Source organism: Haliotis cracherodii, unplaced genomic scaffold, assembly GCF_022045235.1.
Source record: "Haliotis cracherodii isolate W230 unplaced genomic scaffold, xgHalCrac1.p SCAF_10, whole genome shotgun sequence".
NCBI lineage: Eukaryota > Metazoa > Mollusca > Gastropoda > Lepetellida > Haliotidae > Haliotis > Haliotis cracherodii.
The window spans coordinates 29,421,874-29,445,959 of record NW_027266265.1 but is presented as its reverse complement, the minus strand read 5'-3'; the positions used below and the strand labels follow the sequence as shown (position 1 = coordinate 29,445,959).

General features: G+C 41.0%; 2 protein-coding genes across 2 annotated transcripts; one reads left to right on the top strand and one right to left on the bottom strand.

The window, feature by feature from the left end:
- Positions 1-6,462: 6,462 nt before the first annotated feature.
- Positions 6,463-13,891, bottom strand: LOC139453696 (chymotrypsin-C-like). The gene is made up of 7 exons (XM_071235171.1): positions 13,831-13,891; positions 12,998-13,183; positions 11,910-12,105; positions 10,467-10,594; positions 9,928-10,062; positions 8,203-8,345; positions 6,463-6,630 (listed from the first exon to the last, which is right to left on the bottom strand). The coding sequence occupies exons 1-7, from the start codon at positions 13,889-13,891 to the stop codon at positions 6,463-6,465; spliced, it is 1,017 nt and encodes a 338-aa protein (XP_071091272.1).
- Positions 13,892-14,304: 413 nt separating this feature from the next.
- On the top strand, positions 14,305-22,593 carry LOC139448642 (chymotrypsin-like elastase family member 2A). The gene is made up of 7 exons (XM_071230206.1): positions 14,305-14,365; positions 16,991-17,161; positions 18,916-19,117; positions 19,442-19,542; positions 19,708-19,842; positions 21,919-22,079; positions 22,447-22,593. Exons 1-7 carry the CDS (start codon positions 14,305-14,307, stop codon positions 22,591-22,593), a joined length of 978 nt encoding a protein of 325 aa, XP_071086307.1.
- Positions 22,594-24,086: the final 1,493 nt, after the last annotated feature.

Genomic DNA, 24,086 nt, shown 5'->3' with positions numbered 1-24,086 from the left:
GCACACTCGATGTATACTCACGGACAGAGATACTTTGGGCTATTCCGGGCTACAGTGGGTATCCAAGAACAAATAGACAGGTGTTACAGACAACACTTTATTACACACCTGTGGGTGAGAAACCCACTGCAGATAACTGGTACATATCAAACATATGTGTGAGTTCGAATTCCAGGCCCCTTGATTGGCTACTCCATAGTGATTACTTGTGGTCAGATTATGACGGACTAGTTTCCTGATCGTAAGTCATTGATAAGTTACTCGAGCATCGGTCGAATGTTCATCTACATTTGTGTTGAACATATATGTCCCTCCTCTTCAACCCACACTTCGAAGTCGAAAGAAAAATCGTCACGCCTAAGACCCGGGTTGTACATGGGTACAATGTGTGAAGCTCATTTCTGGTGTCCCCCGCCGTGATATTGCTAGAATATTGCTAAAAGCGGCGTAGAAACCATACCCACTCACTCACTTGACATTTTGATACATTACTAAGTCACCATTTACGTCGTTATTACTGTGTGTTTAGGAATCTAAATATCGGATAGTTTACTCGATGGATTGAATTTCAAAAACAGTATATCAGTGTTCACGGGAACCTGGTTTTCATCAAATCGCCAATAGCAATTCTGAAACGTCACCTATAAACGTAGACTCGTTTAGAATGTTTTGGAAAATATGCAAACACAAACGCTGAAGTCTACTTTCCGCTATGTTGATAGTGTTTACAGAATCACGTGTCAGGTATGCCGGTTAAAAGACGCCTATAAGATCACGTATATTTCAAACTCAGCTGCGATAGATGCATTGCTGAATTCCTCATATATATATATATTAGAATCAAATGACAAATAGTCTCTGTCACCAATATAAATAATCTGGATAAAATCAAGCCAAGGAAATTACATGTGGAAAGAACACTGTGCTCGGAAAATTATACTTGTTGAAGTGTAAACAAAGCAAAATTCAGATTTTACTATGTGTAGCATTTTCTCCTATTTTTAGAGATGCATTCGTCTAATTGTTGCATACTTTGGCTTGCGTGTTAGAGGATATTCATATGGAGTGTATCGTAGAAAATATATACATTCCAATGATCAGGTATTATCTGTGAGTCTATGCACGATGTGGATGTGTTGACAGACAAAAGGCTTAAGAAGATCAAAACTTCTGTGTCAAGACCATATCACAAACCTTTCAAAGTCAAGGTTATCTCAAAAACATAATTAAAGATAAACTATATGATATCCAATCATGGACAGCTGCGAGAGATAAATTTTCCAAGGAATCCATGTATAAAATTGTAACAAATGACTGACTGGTTAAATTTTGAAAACTATTTCATTAATACATATGGAGACGTTTGGAAAATTTACTTCAGTTCAGAACATCTACTCACAATGTACCAGCTGATAAAAGCAGATGGAGGAAAATACCCTTTAACTGAAAGAAAATGCCTACTCTGCCAATTGTATGACATAGGTGGTGAATTTCACTATTAATGTGTCCATGTGAAAAGGAGAGAAAACAACTCATTCATAAATATAACTATATTAAACCTAACATGTATAAAATTAATTTACTTTTTAATAGATAGAGAATATTAAGAAAACTATCTAAGTTGTGTAAAATTATCATAAATCTTTAGACTTGGAAAGAATATTTCATAGATGTTCGTAAAAATGTACAGCTGTGATCCGTTCCTGATCTGGCTGCATGGAAAAGATGTTTATGATAAATAAATGTAATATTGTTTTCAGTTCAGTCGGAACTATTTCACCTGGACTGACCATTTTAACATTTTAAACATTTTAACTTAACATGCATTGGTTAAACATGAACTACGGTAATGAAATTGATGAGCGGTACTCCTTTGTACTCGTTCTATCTGCCTGGTTCCGGGAGCGCAAAATCCCGTGTCAATGAACCGTGTCTGGGCCCTCACTGGTCCCGGGAGCACCACGATGAGTTTTCCTCCTAAATACTACATTTGGACACAAACAGAGTGGGAAATAATAGACTACCCAGTTTACTCATGGACAGAGATAGACTGAGATGTGGCTCCCTACACTCTGTACTCGTGGACACAGATAGACAGTCACTAAAATAGTGCATCATACAGTGTGTCTTCACTGATCGAGGTTTATTCGCGGGCAGGCATGGGGTGATCACTAATGCAGAGAACAGTGTGTATTCACTGATCAGGATAGATTTACTAGCGGGCACACATGGGGTGAGTAATGCAGAGACCAGTGTGTATTCACTGATCCAGATAGATTTACTAGCGGGCACACATGGGGTGAGTAATGCAGAGACCAGTGTGTATTCACTGATCCAGATAGATTTACTAGCGGGCACACATGGGGTGAGTAATGCAGAGACCAGTGTGTATTCACTGATCAAGATAGACTTACTCGCGGGCACACATGGGGTGAGTAATGCAGAGACCAGTGTGTATTCACTGATCAAGATAGATTTACTAGCGGGCACACATGGGGTGAGTAATGCAGAGACCAGTGTGTATTCACTGATCCAGATAGATTTACTAGCGGGCACACATGGGGTGAGTAATGCAGAGACCAGTGTGTATTCACTGATCCAGATAGATTTACTAGCGGGCACACATGGGGTGAGTAATGCAGAGACCAGTGTGTATTCACTGATCCAGATAAATTTTACTAGCGGGCACACATGGGGTGAGTAATGCAGAGACCAGTGTGTATTCACTGATCAAGATAGACTTACTCGCGGGCACACATGGGGTGAGTAATGCAGAGAACAGTGTGTATTCACTGATCAAGATAGATTTACTAGCGGGCACACATGGGGTGAGTAATGCAGAGACCAGTGTGTATTCACTGATCAAGATAGATTTACTCGCGGGCACACATGGGGTGAGTAATGCAGAGAACAGTGTGTATTCACTGAAAGATATAGATTTACTCGCGGACACACATGGGTCGAGTAATGCAGAGAACAGTGTGTACTCACTGATAGAGATAGATTTACTCGCGGGCAGACATGGTGTAAGTAATGCAGAGAACGGTGTGTATTCACTGATCAAGATAGATTTACTAGCGGGCACACATGGGTCGAGTAATGCAGAGAAAAGTGTGTACTCACTGATCAAGATAGATTTACTACCGGGCACACATGGGGTGAGTAATGCAGAGAACAGCGTCTATTCATTGATAGAGATATATTTACTAGCGGGCACACATGTAGTAAGTAATGCAGAGAACGATGTGTATTCACTGATAGAGATAGATTTACTAGCAGGGACACATGGGTCGAGTAATGCAGAGAACAGTGTGTATTCACTGATGGAGATAGATTTACTCGCGGGCACACATGGGTCGAGTAATGCAGAGAACAGTGTGTATTCACTGATAGAGATAGACTTTCTCGCGGGCACACATGGTGTAAGTAATGCAGAGAACGGTGTGTATTCACTGGTAGAGATAGATTTACTAGCGGGCACACATGGAGTAAGTAATGCAGAGAACGGTGTGTATTCATTGATAGAGATAGATTTACTCGCGGGCACACACGGGTCGAGTAATGCAGAGAACAGTGTGTATTCACTGATAGAGATAGATTTACTAGCAGGGACACATGGGTCGAGTAATGCAGAGAACAGTGTGTATTCACTGATGGAGATAGATTTACTCGCGGGCACACATGGGTCGAGTAATGCAGAGAACAGTGTGTATTCACTGATAGAGATAGACTTTCTCGCGGGCACACATGGTGTAAGTAATGCAGAGAACGATGTGTATTCACTGATAGAGATAGATTTACTAGCAGGGACACATGGGTCGAGTAATGCAGAGAACAGTGTGTATTCACTGATAGAGATAGACTTTCTCGCGGGCACACATGGTGTAAGTAATGCAGAGAACGGTGTGTATTCACTGATGGAGATAGATTTACTAGCGGGCACACATGGAGTAAGTAATGCAGAGAACAGTGTGTATTCATTGATAGAGATAGATTTACTCGCGGGCACACACGGGTCGAGTAATGCAGAGAACAGTGTGTATTCACTGATAGAGATAGATTTACTAGCAGGGACACATGGGTCGAGTAATGCAGAGAACAGTGTGTATTCACTGATGGAGATAGATTTACTCGCGGGCACACACGGGTCGAGTAATGCAGAGAACAGTGTGTATTCACTGATAGAGATAGACTTTCTCGCGGGCACACATGGTGTAAGTAATGCAGAGAACGATGTGTATTCACTGATAGAGATAGATTTACTAGCAGGGACACATGGGTCGAGTAATGCAGAGAACAGTGTGTATTCACTGATAGAGATAGACTTTCTCGCGGGCACACATGGTGTAAGTAATGCAGAGAACGATGTGTATTCACTGATAGAGATAGATTTACTAGCAGGGACACATGGGTCGAGTAATGCAGAGAACAGTGTGTATTCACTGATGGAGATAGATTTACTAGCAGGCACACATGGGTCGAGTAATGCAGAGAACGGTGTGTATTCACTGATGGAGATAGATTTACTCGCGGGCACACATGGGTCGAGTAATGCAGAGAACAGTGTGTATTCACTGATAGAGATAGACTTTCTCGCGGGCACACATGGTGTAAGTAATGCAGAGAACGGTGTGTATTCACTGGTAGAGATAGATTTACTAGCGGGCACACATGGAGTAAGTAATGCAGAGAACGGTGTGTATTCATTGATAGAGATAGATTTACTCGCGGGCACACACGGGTCGAGTAATGCAGAGAACAGTGTGTATTCACTGATGGAGATAGATTTACTAGCGGGCACACATGGAGTAAGTAATGCAGAGAACGGTGTGTATTCATTGATAGAGATAGATTTACTCGCGGGCACACACGGGTCGAGTAATGCAGAGAACAGTGTGTATTCACTGATAGAGATAGATTTACTAGCAGGGACACATGGGTCGAGTAATGCAGAGAACAGTGTGTATTCACTGATGGAGATAGATTTACTCGCGGGCACACATGGGTCGAGTAATGCAGAGAACAGTGTGTATTCACTGATAGAGATAGACTTTCTCGCGGGCACACATGGTGTAAGTAATGCAGAGAACGGTGTGTATTCACTGGTAGAGATAGATTTACTAGCGGGCACACATGGAGTAAGTAATGCAGAGAACGGTGTGTATTCATTGATAGAGATAGATTTACTCGCGGGCACACACGGGTCGAGTAATGCAGAGAACAGTGTGTATTCACTGATGGAGATAGATTTACTAGCGGGCACACATGGAGTAAGTAATGCAGAGAACGGTGTGTATTCATTGATAGAGATAGATTTACTCGCGGGCACACACGGGTCGAGTAATGCAGAGAACAGTGTGTATTCACTGATAGAGATAGATTTACTAGCAGGGACACATGGGTCGAGTAATGCAGAGAACAGTGTGTATTCACTGATGGAGATAGATTTACTCGCGGGCACACATGGGTCGAGTAATGCAGAGAACAGTGTGTATTCACTGATAGAGATAGACTTTCTCGCGGGCACACATGGTGTAAGTAATGCAGAGAACGGTGTGTATTCACTGGTAGAGATAGATTTACTAGCGGGCACACATGGAGTAAGTAATGCAGAGAACGGTGTGTATTCATTGATAGAGATAGATTTACTCGCGGGCACACACGGGTCGAGTAATGCAGAGAACAGTGTGTATTCACTGATAGAGATAGATTTACTAGCAGGGACACATGGGTCGAGTAATGCAGAGAACAGTGTGTATTCATTGATAGAGATAGATTTACTCGCGGGCACACACGGGTCGAGTAATGTAGAGTACAGTGTGTTGTATTTACGGACAGAGATCATGCAGATGATCCCAAAAATAGACTGATCACTGTGTATTCACTGAGCGACATCGACTGAGCTATGGCAGACTGCAGTGTGTACTCAAAGACAGAGATATTGCTTACGACACTGTATACTCACGGACAAAATGCACGAAGATATTCCAGAAAACAGCATGTTCCTACAAACTTCGATATGCATGTCCCTTTGATTTTGCTCAGTGCTCATTTGACCACATTCATGCATGACAAATGCAATACACCACAGTATCGTTTTCATACAATAACACTACGCTCAACAAAGACATGAGCATATTATGTTCAATAATTTATCGGACATTTGACAACAATATTCGGGGTAATGGCCAATAGATGTGTCACATTTACGTAGTTCATCCAGACTTGGGACATGTGCATCTACCATCCACCCATTTGCCAATAAAAACCATTTGAAGGAACAAACACTTTTATCATTCCAAGCCAAAGTGCATTTTATTAATCACAATTGATGGAATTATTTAATTTGACCACATGTCAAATTTCGGTGACACAAAACGGTAATACAAAAGGATTGTCCAGTCGAGTCTTGTCGAACATCTGAGTCCATACCCTGCTGGGATCCCACGCGGATACATGGTACTATGGTGCTGGAAATACGTTGCTGATCAAATCACTGCTGATTTGTTCAATATCAATTATCGTATTTGTACCACGCCTGGCCCCATTGCATGTACCGTTCTGTATGATTCCCTTAAGTACCCAGCGATCTTCCTCATCTTGACACATCACCATGCCTCCCTCATCTCCCTGTAACAAACACATGGGGGGCAACATTTAGTGAACATTCAGTCTTTTAATGGCATTTAGAAGTGATGCACATAAGGAACAGAATTTATGAATGTCAACGTCGTTATTATGAGGAAAACAATGTTCAGAATATATACTTTTGGAACATTTATTCACATGATGAAAGATTAAGAATATACTCCGAAACGTCGTGTTCCTCATTAATTCTCTCCCTCATTCAACGAAGGATTGCACATTATTTTCTCGATTGAATGAAAATAAAGCGTGTGACTAACAACATTCACCCACTAGAGGAACATAACCCATAGTTCTGTGAATATGTTATCAATTATTCATATTTAGATAAAATATTTAAAAAATAATGTTAAAACAAAATTAAAAACTTCTTATGTCGTAGGCTTATAAATAAATGTGTTCTCACCATTAAGTACAAACATCTATCTTGACAGTGGTAACAAACGTTTTTGTATCAAAATGGGTAAGAGTGGAATGACATTACCCGTCCTCAGCTACACAATAGACACGGAGGACATTCCAAACTTAAGAAATCAGTGACAAAAATGATGTCCGCCTTTTCAGGTGAAACAATTGAAAGCATGTGTTTGTGACAGATGGGCAGGATATGTTCACCTATAAGCAACACCTAGTGTCATCATGTTTATGATATAGTTGCAATCGAGCAACGGGCGCTGATTAGAGCAGTCATTTCTTATCATTATGGAAATAGTTTTGTCAATCGTAAGTACATACTGCGAGAAATACTGCCATGCATTTAAAAAAATAAGATGACCTTTCATGTCTCAATTGTGTTATCGGTATATGAAGATCTAGGCAGGTGTGGGTAAGAACGTTCGGTGCCGTTAACCATACCAACTCTCACTGACGAATGCCCTTAAAGGGATCTACTGCTTGAAAATATTTTTACGATATTAGCCTGAAAAGGTTTCAAGTCTTTGAATGGCATAAAGAGGTGATACACATAGGAGAGAGAATTAATGTATGCTTCCTCCTTCATGTGGTGTAGTCACCTGGTGAAGGAGTAAGCATATACTCCGAAACGTTGTGTTACTCATAATAAAGAACTTGATGTCTCAATGTGCAAGCACCGCATGAACGTCATACTGGAAAAGGAAAATCAGTGAACATCATAGGAAGGAGTGAGTGAGTGAGTAAGTTGGGTTTAACGCCGCTTTTAACATTATTCCAGTTATATCACGGCGTGTCAGCTTAATGTTGGAGGAAAGCCCGAAGTGATGCAGTTATCACACATTTACCACTTTGGTGAAACCCACGAACACGGGTATGGTGCTGACAAACCTAGAAACATAATCGGGGCGACAAGGGATTCAAACCCACAATCATCGGTTTCTGGCGTGCCCAAGGGACGCAACTCTGCACAGCGAATCACGGCGCCTTAAATGACTTGGCCATCCGTGCCCCCATCATAGGAAGGAAACACTGAGGGTTTGCTGACGCTCAGAAGCTGTGACGTCACTGCACCAAGGTATTCATCCTAAGTGTACAAAGGAGCTATCCTTGATATGTGTGTGATTTTCTTCTTTTTTCCCTTACCTCGCACGCGTCAACATAATCAGTATTCACGTTGGTACAGAAGGTTCCTTCAGGCTGCGGCATATTTCTGCCAAACTCGATGCTGTTGAAAGTTGTACATACTGCGGGATTAAACACAGTCACTCGCCCAGCACCCATCGCTCCTGAGAAAAGACACGAACGTATCGTTTCATTGCATATATAGTGGTGCCTTGCTAATCCAACATAATTAACGAATTTACGAATAAACAAATCATTGTAACTGAGTACATATGGGTCAGTATGGTTTCTGGGTATGATTTAAGCACTATTCCAGCAATATCACGATAGTAGTCACCAGAAATGGGCTTCACACAATGTGCGCATCTGGGAAATCCAACCCGCGTCTATGGCGTGACGACCGCCTCCGTGGTCTAGTGGTAGAGCGTCCGCCCGGAGAGCGGAAGGTCCGGGGTTCGATCCCCGGCCGCGTCATACCAAAAGACGTTAAAAGATGGTACTTGGTGTTACCCTGTCTGGCGCTCGGCATTAAGGGGTCGGCTCAGAGTCAGTATACTGTGTCTGAGTGGGCTAGCACTATAAATCGGCATCAGTCCGGACTAGTACAAGCAGCCAAAAACACACACACACGTACATGCACGTCGCTATATAAGTGCAATAATCTTGGACGCGACGTTAAACCCAATTTCACCTCACCTCACCTCACATACCTTGGACCTAATCGCTGCCATAGCTTCCTTTTCAGTCGGATTTAAATCCGTGGCGAATCCAGTGTATTTTTGATAATGGAATGGGGGTAAATCTATGGCGTGACGAACGAACGATTGCCACTTTGGTGAAACCCCACGTACAGGATTGGGGTTCATAAATCTAAGGGTCATATTAAGACCGAATCTGGAATTCCAATTCACGATCAAGATCCTGCCATGTCGAAGGGACGCAACTACACACAACGGATTGCAGCTCATTCGAAGACTAATACCAAGTGGTAAACGTCATCACACCTGGCTTTCCGCACACATTATGGAGTGAGGTGAAGTGGTGTTTAACTGTCGCGTTCAAGATTACAGCACTTACATAGTGACCTGCAAGCATATGTATGCGTGGCTGCTGGTACTAGTCTGGAATTATGCCGGTTTTGTAGTTCTAGCTCACTGAAATACCGTGCTTTAGCTTAACATGGATACCTCACTAACAGATAACTCTGACTCCGAGCCGACCAGTCAATGCTTTAACCCCTTAATGCCGCGACAGGCAGGGTAGCAACAAGTACCATCTTGTAACGTATTTGGGGATGACCTGGCCAGGAGATCGAACCACCGACCGCTGACCTTCCGCCTGACGGCTTGGGGTACATGCGCTCACCCACAGGGTACATATCACACCATATACTTTCCATCATTCTTTAATCTGTAGAGTTGTTCATCTGGACGATATCACCGGGAATGCCAACATCGAGAGTTAAGGGTTTTACTCTTCAAAAATAAGAAATTTAAAGTCTATTCATCGATGAGAGAATCTGAGTAGGTTTTCTAAGGCCTGACTCAAATATTCCAGACCAAGCCACCGACTCTAACCAAAACTAACCCGGAATCTCCACTGGGGTGTTGAGGGTGGTAATGGTGGTGGTGGTTGTGGAGTGGATATTTGAAACTGATTTCATAATGGTCTTGTTTGGCATGTCACACACCAAATACACCCGGCCTGTAAGAAGTAATACGACCGTTATATTTTAGGTACCCCTACCATCTGACGCTCCTGCCATGAAACATTGGTTTTCATTCACTACGGTACTTTCATCCGGCAGACAAGCAGGGAGCACTTGGATGCTGTAGTCTTCGATTTCACCTTCCAGTTTAGCAACGACAAGGTCGAGATTCACTGCAAACAAAATGCGCATCTTCACCAATCGGTCATAATCAAATAAATTTACAATTTGTATCATTGTGTAAAATTGATTCTCAAGGAGGGACCATTTCCTCTTTTGACCGCCACCCGTGGAAGATAAAACGATCGATCAGAATCAATATCGGCGATATATCGGTAGTCGATTATGCCAATGACTTTGATCATATCACATGTATCATTTTTATATAATATTATCGTAATAGAAATCATTGAACATTAATATCAACGCATGTATGTATTGTATTTAGATATGATTTACAGATTCTTTCAAATACGAGTGGTTCTACTGGTGGCTTTAACGGAAGAAATCGCCCATGGTGTTTAGACATTGACTTAAATAATAAGCCAATTTACAAAACTCATTTGCCATCACTAACCCGCATCATACGTGGTCATATCGCTGTCGACCCTTTTCAGTGTCCCTGATGGGAACTCTCTGGCAGAATGAAGACCAGTGATGTTGCAAATTCCAACGGCGGCGTACAGTTGGAAGCCTACGTCAATTCTGTGATGGAAGAATACGAGTATTATGAAGACATGGTTCCTTTCTTAACTGATATCTATTGATTCAATCGAATTCATACTTCAACATAATTCAAGGCCTCAGTAAAACTTTCAAGAGTTTTATGGTACCAAGTGGACGACATTTCCAAATTTGACGCATCAGTGAAAAAAATATTCCGATGTGATGCCCTGAACCATATATTCCCGTAATATTTTTTCAGGTGTACAATTGAATTCATTTGCCTTGCCATGAGTGCCACTGGTAGGGCAGGATTCGCTCACCTATTAGCGAACACCTGGTATGATAGTGATTCATAAACACATGCCCATGATACAGTCGGAAGGGTACAATCGATTCTGCTTTAACAGAGATTTCTTGTGGCTATGAAAAGGTTTTGTCGCTATTATTTGACAAGAGGACACGTGGTTACCATCAACGTTTGCAAGAATTTGAAATTTTGGTATCAACGTGTACTAGGTGATCGATGTCCAACCTCTCGCCCAAGAAGATTTAAACTTTATATAAACATTTGTCGCACTTACATTCATCAAATTAGTTCAGAAACGAATGTCCTTGATTGTCCTTGATTGTCTCCAGTTGCCAATGTGTACACGTACACACCACATACATCACCCCGCACCCACTGACATTGGTAAGTCTTGAATGTTTGCCTCTTTTTGTTTTGACAGATTCTCGTGTCCCAATAGATATCCCCACATACGTTATTAATACCCAAAGCTTTGGCGTTTCGAGCATTTCGATGTAATGATAACGTTACCACTATGCAATTATGCTGAACAGGTACAGAAATTCAATTTGACGCAAGTTGCATTGCACGCATTGTCTTAACACGCACAAGTCATACACTATTGTCATCCGGGACACGTTCCGCAAAGTAATCTTAGAAATGTGACGTAATTAACATTGCACGCATAGTCTTGACACGCACAAGTCATACAATATTGACATGCGGGACACGTTCCACAGAGTGATCTTAGAAATGTGAGGCAAGTTCCATTGCACGCATAGTCTTGACACGCACAAGTCATGCAATATTGTTATCCGGGACACGTTCCACAAAGTGATCTTAGAAATGTGAGGCAAGTTCCATTGCACGCATTGTCTTGATAAGCACAAGTCATGCAATATTGACATCCGGGACACGTTCCACAGAATGATCTTAGAACAACGGCTGCTGTAGAGCTGTGTTAAAGAAAGTTAATCTAATCTTTGCAATAAGACTACTTTGTGTAACGGAATCCTGTACTCATAGAAGTCGATGATGCCTTATGGTAGCATTATCTTAAATACTTACACGGGCTCCACGAAGGATCTTAGGGTGATGAAATGCTGTCTGGAGACCAGGACACCGCTACACAGGGGCTGGAGGCTGTCACCTCGGCCCAGGAGTACGTGGACCATCCAGGGCCAAGCACATGAGAAATCATCCAGTCTTAATGGATTAGTGTTCAAAACCCTTGGGGTCATAGGTAAGGCATCGAATCCACAAACTGCAAACGAACAATTGCATCATAGTAGGATTTTAATTAATTGTATCTGCTTTAGAGAAGAATCACACGAAATATACTTATGTAACATAATTGAAGTATTTGTACATACACAAAATGTTATATCTCTAAAACAGTCGCCGAAACACTGCAAACTGGGGTTCAAAACACAACCATTATATCCGTATCAAGCGGCATGGGTTGAGTCCGGTGTTTTTGAGTGGGTAGTCGATCTGAATTACGGAATCACCGACAACAGATTGCCAGGCATATAACAGGCATTGAAAGCATTTAACACGGCAACTTCGTAAGCTGACATGAGGGCACCCGAAAGAAAATTGTTGCGCAAAAGGTATGACGTCACAGCCGCATATAGAAAAAGCCCCAAATTCAAAGCTGTCCCCAAAACTTAAAATACATTCGCTTTGTAGATTTCTATCGTGTTATCTGCACGAAATGTATTGCTACACATCCTTTGACTATTGAAGTAACCGTAACTTTGCATATTGTAACCTGTAAGTGTATTCCTACCGACAATGACTGAAACAAAGCACCATAGAGGGGGTTTATTGTGATTTGGCAACCTTTAAATGACCCCAATCAGAATCGAGTAATTTCCAAATTTCTTTTGCCCGGCAGTTTATAACCGCAAACATATAGACTATACACGTAAACTTATCAGTATTTCAACCAAATATATACAATACTTGAAGTACTAAATCAATGACAATGCTAGTTTACAATAAAGAGATCTGGACTGATGATATAGTTTTAAATTAATATTTATTTCTGGATAGCCAGCATTTTGAAAATGGTTTAAATAGGGCATGAACATATGGCAGTCATAAAGATTACGAGTTGGGCATTGGGATAAGAGTGAACTAAAGCAAGTAACCTCTTGATGGTTGAGTCGCTGTGGTATCAGGTTGAGGTGTGGTTGTCGGTGGAGGTATTGTTGTCGCTTCTGTCTCACAGCAGAACGCCCCGGAGTAGCAGTATGGGAACCCCTGATACCTTGTTATAGACGGCTCTGGACATTGTGGCTGGCAGGAAGATTCAGGGTAAAGCACGCTGCAAATCTCTGCAACAGGATATGTTTGATGATGATGATGATGATAATAATAATAATAATAATAACAACAACAATAATGATAATAATAATAATAACAACAACGATGATGATGATGATGATGATGATGATGATGATGATGATGATGATGATGATGATGATGCGCCCTGCATAGGTTGCTGGGGATTAAATCTACCCAGAATTAGCGAGTGGATGTCGGATAGTAAGATAATAAACTACACTACAATATACTATAACGATAACAGTTTTACCCACAAGTAGCGACGTCTAACTCGGCTCAAACCCCATCTTATCATTCAATGTATTCCTTGACTTGTAGTAATAATATGTTGGCTTTGAACGTCTTTATTACGATTAATTCTATATCAGGGGGCAGAAACGCCTGTGATGCGGGTCATTAATGTGTACCGCGTCTGTGAAACCCACGAGCACGGGTATAGTGCTGTGACAAACCTAGAAACATACTCAGGGCGAACCGGGATTCGACCCCACAATCATAGCTTTCTTGCACGCCTGAAGGATGTAACTCTGCGCAGCGCATCGCGATGCCGAAGACGATTTGTCCACCCATGACCACCTAGATTTACAGGAAAAGCATCTTTCAGACCAACATCATATACAAAGCTTACTTTACTCACCAGCGCCATCTGCCCCCCGGTAAACCATGCACATCGACACTAGCACTGGCAGCAGATTCATGTTGAACTTGAGAGGAAGTTTCAACGGTAAATGTTTGACATTTCCAACTATCAAATATATACCCTTTCAAAAGTGACTCAGTAATGTTAAATTCAAAGGGTGACAAAACTTGATAGTCTAAGCTTGAAATGATATAAACGGACGCATGTCTAGATGTCTATAGCACCATGTTGTGAAAGCCTCGCCTTGTATTAGAAACAAAAGGATGACGGGGCGGTGTTACGACGGATTGTTACCTAATCAGACTGCATTCTTACATAAGCAAGTTCCATCCTTTGTGTGTGGCCGTCCGTGATGCTATGCTCTCCGTGTCTTTATAAGGAAAACTGTCTTTTGAAAAAGTCGCAATTAATTTACGTGTTTGCAGTGATATATAAGGAGGTTTGTTTGTGTTTTAACTCAAAACGGCAAAGATGGCCCTACGTAACCTTGTGCTGTTGGTTGGTTTGGTCTCTGTGACAAGTGCTGCCTTCAGTAAGTATACGGCGTAATTTCTCAAAGCAGATGATACGTTAGTCCAGTTTTAGAGCGGGATCTAGGTTAGTGAAGACATGGCTGTGGTATCTTTTACGAGCTTTAATTTCTTACTAAGTTTATGTCCTGAGTTAAATAAGTTTCATTTTGTTTGGGTAATGTACTGTACTGCATTGTCCTAAAATTTACGGCACCTTATGTAATTATTGATGCCGATGTACTCATCTGATGAAGACCCGTGATGATCCGGGTTAGAATAGGTCTTCAGAAACACATGCTTGCCATAAGCGGCGACTATGCTTGTCCTAAGAGGCGACTAACGGGATCAGGTGGTCAGACTCGCTGTCTTGGTTAATGCATGTCATCGTATCCCACTTGCGTGGATCGATGCTCATGTCAGTCACTGGGTTTTATGGTCCAGACTCGATTATTCACAGACCGCCGTCACATAGCTGGAATATTGCTGAGTGCGGCGTTAAACAACAAGCAAACAAAGTAAACCTGATGTGGAAGATGGGTTATGTTAGGGAGAGTCAAATACATGATAAATTGCTCCGTTGTCTCAGTATATACGGGCAGAGCGGTAGCCTACGCCGAAAAGCCGGGTTCGATTCCTCTTATAGGGACAATGTAAAGCCCATTTCTTGTGGCCCCGGCGTGATATTGATAAACGTGGGGTAAGAACATACTCACTCACTCACTAATGGCATATGCCCAGGACCTTGTTAAGTCTGAATCGTTCTTGACGATTTATGAACGAAATAAATTTTGGGATCGATATCCGGATTAGTTAGAGTACAATTTTGACAAAATCCAATGTGTTCGTCTTTCTCTGAAAATGTTGTCACGCAGTGGATGTATGTGTGCGGGTCAAGTTAAACGTTCAATTTCGGTGTCTGGTTCCAGTAGACGTAATTTCCAATTCCAGTTTCGTGTGTGAAATTAATTAATATAGGGTAATCACTAAACGCCGAGTCAGCAAAATACAAACGTATGTTAATTTGTTACTAGAATCAAACGTAGACTGCTTTTTGCCCAGTTTCTCCTTCAGAATGTAATTAAAATAATGTATCAGCGAGTGAGAAAGTAAGTGAACGCATAACGCCACCATAAAAAGTCCCAGCTAAACTGTCGGGCAAATGAAAGTATACACCCATGTTTATTTGTTTGTTTGTTTGTTGTTTAACGCCCCACTCAGCAATATTCCAGCTATATGAAGGCGGTCTGTAAAATAATCGAGTCTGGACCAGACAATCCAGTGATTGACATCATGAGTATTGGTCCACGCAATTGGGATCGATGACATGTATCAACCGAGTCAGCGAGCCTGACCACCCGACAAGCATAGTCGCCTTTTACGGCAAGTATGGGTTGCTGAAGACCGGAATCTTCACGGGTCACCCCCATGTTTATTGGTAGCTAAAATTAAACTTACAAAAATGGTTATTTATAGTTGATACGGGTATCATAATTGCGCTTTGGAACTTTCGTTTGCAATGTTTCGGCGACTGTTTTCAGCCAAGTAACATTTATAATAAAATTATCATAACCAATTTTCAAGTTTATTCATTTTCTTGCCCGACGGTTTATATCGCGACATCGTCACGATATGGCTGAAATATTGCCGATGTGACGTTAAACTTTCACTCACTTACTCACTTATATCGCGACAGCCTGTAACTAATTCAGTTAATCAGTGCTGGAAAATTATGATAACAAGGATATTCCATGTGCCTCGTGAAATGTCATGTTTCACTCGACACATGAAATATCCTCTATATATATGTCATACTCAACGTTCAACACTCAACTGAATCATCCACAAAGTAGTCCCCCATTCGTGACCAAGAGCGACTCGTGCCCCTCTCGTGGCAATTTTTGCGACTTGGTTCTGTCGAAGCGCATATGGGCATAGCTAAAAGAATTGTAATGATCCACGTATATGTCCCCCATATATCAAATAAAATTCCAGATTCTATTTAAAACACATCGAAACTTATGGTATTAGACAGTATGACTGAGCATGTTTAACTGTATTTTGTTTGGGTGTAATTTTTGATGCAAGAGATATTTAAAATCTAAACTTATTCCTGAGGGATTCTTTGACCGAAGTACTTGAATCCATCCTGATTGGTTTGCAGTATTTTCTCACATAACATTCATCGATTTAGGGACGAGTCTACTGGAGATTGCTGAAAGGGGCGAGTGGGGACGAAAGATTATCCCTTTGGCAAAAATATGCAGGCAACACGATTGTATAGACGTTAGACAACTCATACAATATGTTGAAAACAAGATGGTGGTTTTCGACAAGTTGGAGCAAATCAACAACTCTTCCATGCTGTTTGACACTCATAAACTCTCGGAATATTTCGTAAATCCAAGTGTCTTGATTCGAAAACGTATCACCGTCTACACGCGGGAATGGACCCTCTCCGATAAGTGATAACGTTATAACACTATATCCATCACGTTGATACATTGTCAGCTATTTCTGCCTGTGGCATTTCCTTCACATTCCACAGAGCCCCCAATAAGACACAACCACTGTACAGTCGGTGATCCTTCAACAATTGTGTGAGTACATGTTCAATATTCTTTGAAACGAGGTTCTGTCTCTTTCAGACTGGTGCCGGATCATCCACGAGGGCTCCGAATGCGTCTCCGAATGTCCACCTGGTATAACGCCACATGATCAGGGCAGAGACCCTTCACCTTTGTGTGACGATGGATTTAGCTGTTGTGGTGTCACTCCTGGGGAGCCAGTTGTTGACCCCAGCGACCAAACTACCCCTGGTGAGGACAATATACTGGTTATTTACACTGAACATGAAGCCTTTATTGTTAAGAGAGTGAGTTATGTTTCGCTGCTTTTAGCAAAATTCCAGCTGTATCAAGGCTAGGGACACCACAAACGGCTTCACATGCTGTACCTATGTGGGGTATTTTGAATTATATGAATGTGTCAGTCAATGGCTTATTACACCCATTTATTCCGGCCTTTAAAATAATGTCCTGGGCCCCGTTCCTCAAAGCGATCTTAGCGCTACGATGATCGTAGGCCTATGTTAAAGTATGGGACCTACGATCACCTTAGCGCTAAGATCTCTTTGAGGAACGAGGCCCTGATCTGACTGTTGATCCACACCACTGGTATTTTTGTTTGATGTTTTAACGCCACAGTCAGCACTATTCCTGCCTGTAACTAGTCGAGTCTGGTTTAGAGAAAGAAGTGTGAATGATTTTATGAGCAACGACCCACGCTGTCGGGGCTCGATGACTGTCAATCTACCATTCGCCGAGCCTGACCACCTGGCCCATGTTCATACGGCAAGCTTAGGCTGCTTAGGACCTGTTGTGACCCAGACTCCCCACGCCGCTGGGTTGCGATGACCAACCATGACCATCATGACCACAATGATCTCAGTTTGCTCTTACGAGAAGCATTGAGTGCAACTGACCTATTCTGACACAGAATCAAAATGTGATGATTCAAGTTTAAATATGGATATCAGATTATGAATTTTTTATTTGTCTAAGTACAAAGCATGAGTAGATCTGCCTACGTAATTTGCTCACGGTCGCATACATTTCTATTCAAACTGCTTGTGTTGTTTGTTCTTACTCAAGCCTTTAAACAATAAATTAATATGCCATCGTTTTCGTATATGTTTAGGTCATAAGTTCAATTGATAGCTATTTATTAGTTAGTGATGAAATACTTTATTTAACCGATGGGCGATGGGGGAGCCTAGTGGTTAAAGCGTTCGCTCGTCACTCGGAATGCCAGGTTCGATTCCCCATATGGTACAATGTGTGGAGCCCATTTCTGGTGTCCCCCGTCATAATATTAGCATATTGCTATAATTGGCGTAAAACCATACTCACTCACTCAGTATTTATCTGAGTATATGAAATCGATATTTAACTCGTTTAATAACACGTCATACCAGGACTAGCTTCTGTTTATTTGCATCAGTCAGATGTTAGAGTATGTCAGTATAAAATATGCGTAGGAAGTCATCGCGATCGTCATCTTAAATAACCTGTGAAACTCATGTCATTACCAGGGACCTTGTTTATAGTTTCACCCTTTCTGCACCACTCGTGAAAATATCAATATCAGGTCACTGGATGCGAAAACATATCATCGGACAATATTTGTTAAATAGACCGCCTCCGTGGTCTAGTGGTAGATTGTCCGCCCGGAGAGCAGAAGGTCCGGGGTTCGATCCCCGGCCGCGTCATACCAAAAGACGTTAAAAGATGGTACTTGTTGTAACCCTGTCTGGCGCTCGGCATTAAGGGGCTAAAACAAGGACTGGTCGGCTCGGAGACAGTATACTGTGTCTGAGTGGGATATTCATGTTAAACTGCTGCATGGTATCTCAGTGAGCTAGCACTATAAATCGGCATCAGTCCGGACTAGTACAAGCAGCCACACAAACACACACACATACGTACCTGCACGTTAAACCCCATTTCACCTCACTCACCTATTAGTTAAGTATCACCGAAGTATATGTAGAATCCTTGTTTGACTTGTTCAGATGCCGACGTCTGTGGCCTGGTTGCTGGAAGAACAAGACGATCAATTGGAGGTAGTGCTGCAACTCGGTGCTCATGGCCCTGGCTTGTGTCAGTCAGGTTTAGTTCATCTGTATTCACCAGCTCTCATGTCATGAACGCAGTTCTTGTTTCCAAAGAGCATCTTCTTGTTGATAAAAACACATTCGATATCTACAGAAATACGTAAGTAACTATATTTAGTCATTATGTTTGTTGTTTAACTCCACACTCAGCAATATTCCACATGTATGTGGTCGATTCGATGTGCAAACTTCCATTCCTTAGCTGTGTCAGGATCCGCTTCGCATGGTTTCTGATCCCAAAATCAAACCATGCATAATCTTTTATTTGTCATCCATGCATTTGTTGCATAAGAGAGATACACGTCTACAGCAGCATCAAATGGGGCTTTTTAAACTATATAACGATACTATTGCCCATCGCGACGTTAACCCCTTACTCGCTGTCATGCGTTTAACACATACATGTATTCAATTAATGTTTTAGAAATGGAAAATTTGAAGCATACTTTGGAGACTACTTCATAAATATGGATGGCGATGAAGATGAGAAAATGACGATACATCTGGAAAACCTAGAGAATATTGGTAGGAGTTATTAATATAATAATGGAATTACTTTTTTCATGCATGCAAGTTTTTCAAACAAACAAACATAATAATTAAAGACGTATTTACAGATTCAGAGTATTAAGTGGTTTCACCAATAAATGGTATCTCATTATTTAAATATATGCAGTGTTTATGTTACAGAACAGTCTGGCTTGATGATTCTGAAACTTCCCAACGAAGTAAACGTGTCGCCTTGTGTCCGTCCCGTATGTACATCTAATACAGCAACTGATCTGGACATGAGTGCCTGCAAAATGGTGGGCTGGGGACGCAGAGGTAATGTTTGTTTGTTTGTTTGTTTGTTTGACGCCGCACTCAGCAATATTCCAGCTATATGACGGCGGTCTGTAAATAATCGAATCTGGTCAGGACAATCCAGTGGTTGACATCATGACCATTTATCTACACAATTTAGATACCATGACATGCATCAACCAAGTCAGCGAGCCTGACCACCCGATCTCTTTTAGACGCCTCTTACAAGCATGGACTGCTGAAGGCCAATTGTAACCCAAATCGGTAATTGAATGAAATTTGCTTTGCTTTCTTTGTTAGATGTTTTCTTCTCAACAAAAACACGTCTAAACGCTGTCTAGAAATGTAAGTTTATATTATGAATATGAAACTGACCAGGTAAACTTAAGAGCAAAGTGACGTTTCTATGCATTCACTCGGAAAAGACTTCGAAAGAATCATCATTGTCATAGTTATACATATTGAGGGTATGGACTAAAACATATGCAGTAATTAAGTTTTGTTACTTTATACTTGTTTTCATGTAGTTATTAATTAATGCTCTTACTTCAGAAAGTTTTAAGGAGTGACCTAGTGGTTTGTGTATTCGCTCGTCTTGCCACAGACCCGGATCGGTTACCTACATTGGTACAGTCTGTGAAGTCTATCCTTGGTGTACTCTGATGTAACATTGCTAGAATAATGTCCCCTGATGTAACATTGCTTAAATAATGTACCCCGGTGTAACAATGATGGAATAATGTACCCTGATGTAACATTGCTAGAATAGTGTACCCTGATGTAACATTGCTAGAATAATGTACCCCGATGTAACATTGCTGGAATAATGTACCCCGATGTAATATTGCTAGAATAATTTACCCAGATGTAACATTGCTAGAATAATGTACCCAGATGTAACCTTGCTAGAATAATGTACCTCGATGTAATGTTGCTAGAATAATGAACCCCGATGTAATATTGCTAGAATAATGTACCCCGATGTAACACTGCTAGAATAATGTACCCCGATGTAACATTGCTTAAATAATGTACCCCGGTGTAACATTGCAGGAATAATATACCCCGATGCAACGTTGCTAGAATAATGCTTAAGGGCGTATAAACTCTTACATACCCTAGGATTATGGACAGATGAATAGCAGTCTAGGCTGGTCGTAAGATGGGATCGCGAGTTAATGGATCGATCGGTTGGTGTGTTAGTTGACTGTATGTCATCGTACCAGGACGGCGTGGATCGTTGGTCATAATATCAATCACTGGATTATCTGGTCCATACTAGATTATCTACAGGCCGTCGCCATATAGCTACATAAGGACAGGTTACTCTTTTACCTCTCCTTCTCTCCTATTGGCAAGGTTTCTACATGTACATGCCCCAGAAACGATATTACGTGTACATCGCATCATGGCCGTGCTCCAAGATATAGTGACCTGAAACAGAGAAACTATTTGAACTCTGCATCACGTAATAACATTCTTAACATGTACAGTGAAATGACCCGGAATAGCATCACAGACTAATCTCATGTATATAAGTAGACGTTTCGAAAGGCGATATTTCCAGTTCGGAAGGTTCCTGAGTTGTGGAGTTCATTGTATGTTATGAACTAAATAATATATCTTTATGTTGTCTGTTATATCGCACACTGATACAGCAAAATAACTGAACTGGGATTTATCGTCCAAAACTGGCTCCCACAGGAGATATCGCTTGGGTGAGATCAAGCGATACCTACACTGTAGATATCGCTGCAATGAAATTACATCACAATGCATTGCAGACCATTGTGACATCACTGGTTACCATGACGTCACAAACAAATGACATCACTAATGGCTCTGCTACTGAAGCTGTTTACACTGAAGACACTGCTAACTACTGTCTACAAATTGAAAATGTTGATGCTGGATAATAAATAAAACTCACCCTCGTGTCTTTTGACATCAAATATATCAACACTCGTGATAAAAGTGGCAAAAATCCTCGGCAAGCCTCGGAATTTTGCCACTTTTATCAACTCGTTTTGATATATTTGATATCAAAAGACACTCGGGTGAGATTCTCTATCTGTGATAATCTTATTGCATTTTCAGATAGTGGGAATGGGGAACTTGCGTTTGCAGCTGTGCCGTTAGAACAGAAGGTAACCTTTCTGGACAAGGCATCATGCATGGCCATCTCAAGTGGGACTGGGATACCGTTCACGGACAACCTTCTCTGCTTGGACATGGAACAAGGTCACAGCACTACGGGGGTAATTACTTCATTTGACTATTTCAAATCTTAGAAATGACCTTTTGTTTTTTAAGTGAATGTTACCTTACATAGGGGGCACATGTCCCTCATGATCCAATAATGAGAGGCAGCACATTTCGCTCAGGTGAGTTGCTTCCCTTAGCCGTTGCAGGAGTCGGTTATCATGTGTTCGAGAACCAAATTCGCCCCTATTCAATCGTTGTTTTGTCACGATACGGGTTTATTCCAACATCAAACTGACACGTCGTGATACAACTGAAATAGGTTTCAAAGCCGTTTTAACCCACCTTATGTTCAAAATACAAACAATAAATATTTTTTAACATAGAGATACAAAAGCAACTTGTAATTACATGTTATTTCAGGATGATTTGGGAAGCCCATTAATGTGTCCTGACAGCGAACACCAGTGGCATCTTCAAGGAGTTCTGATCAGAGCCAACTACAATGAAACCACGAGGCTTGCTCTGACTCCTTCTAACGCTGTCGCTTTTAATTCTTCCTGGATCTAGGCACCGGTTCTGTTCAAATGAGATGTTGGCTGTCTGAGCTGAGAAAGACTCCACGTTTACACCATGACAGCATTGTGTTGACACATTGCCTTGTTGAATATATGTAACTTCAATCAATTAAATACATAGTCCGTACAAAAGGCATAGACGTGTGGTTGTAATTTTTTCAGCGCTATGTATATACAAAATTTCTACAACGTTTACATGTTTGTGTGCTGGTATCCCGTACACAGAGTTGTCTTAATCAAACAAAGTATTTAATCATAAATAATATCTTGAAATATATGATTATGAACTTATGGGGATACATTTATGTTACATATTGTGCTAGAAATAGCAATGTGACAGTACATCAAGCTGGCCATCCATTTAAAGATAAGCCAGGTTGTGGTAGTGTCTTTAATTTCGTGAAGAAAATCCGTAACGGCAGTCAGAATAAGTTAACAAATGACAATGTTTTAATATGTTGCAAGTTCTCTGGTAGAACTACATGTCCTTACTGACTTGAAGAAACTATACCACAAATGCACTTCGAAGCAATTATTTTTACTGTTTATAATTGCTGTACGTACCTAAGAACCTTAACGGATAATGGATTCACTCGTATGGATTCGACTCGCCGTCACCATAACAACATGAAACTGTTCCCGTGACAGTAATTGAAACTAAATGATGACAAGTATAATTGCACCTGTATATACATTAAGAAATTCAACAACATAAGCACTAATTTTATGTTTTATGACATACCAGGTAGAGAACAAAAATCACAAAATAGCTGTGAACTGTAAATATGATGTTCTGTTTACATGGCAGACGAAATTATGATTAATATTGTGTAAAAATAATAAATAATGAAACAATGTAAATATAACTATAATACTATATTTCACAATGCGGGACTTTCCTCACAGATGACACGTATTGATGTGTTAAGATCCATCTTAATTATTTCCGTTAAAAATCACGCATACCTTTTGAAGTCCTTATTAAACGAGTCGGATGTAAAACACGACCAAATACATCACCTCTTGACCAAGGCATCATGCTGCGGGCTCAATGACAACACGCCGTGAAGGAAAGTTAAAAGACATGTCCTTTAGTCAAGGGTGAGTATATATAAGAAAGTTTTTTCGTAAAAACATTATCGTACAATTCACCTTACAAACTGATCCATAACGATGTTCCACTTCACACTCAAGTGCGTCGTCCTTGCTCTGTGTCTCTGCTTGTGTGCTTGTCAATTTACCAGACCACGAAGAATACGGAGCGGGTTTGCTGGGTATAAACAATGTCGACAATCATTTGAATCTACTACCAACGAACAGTTTTGTTCAGCGTACGGTAAGATAATTTCTTTATTTTCTTCCTCGAAAGCGGTCAATTTCTGTCGTATTCTGATTGAAATTGTTTGTTTGTTGTTACGCCACAGAACAGTAATCTAGCTATACAACGACGGTCTTTAATTAATCGACATATTTTCATATTTAGCG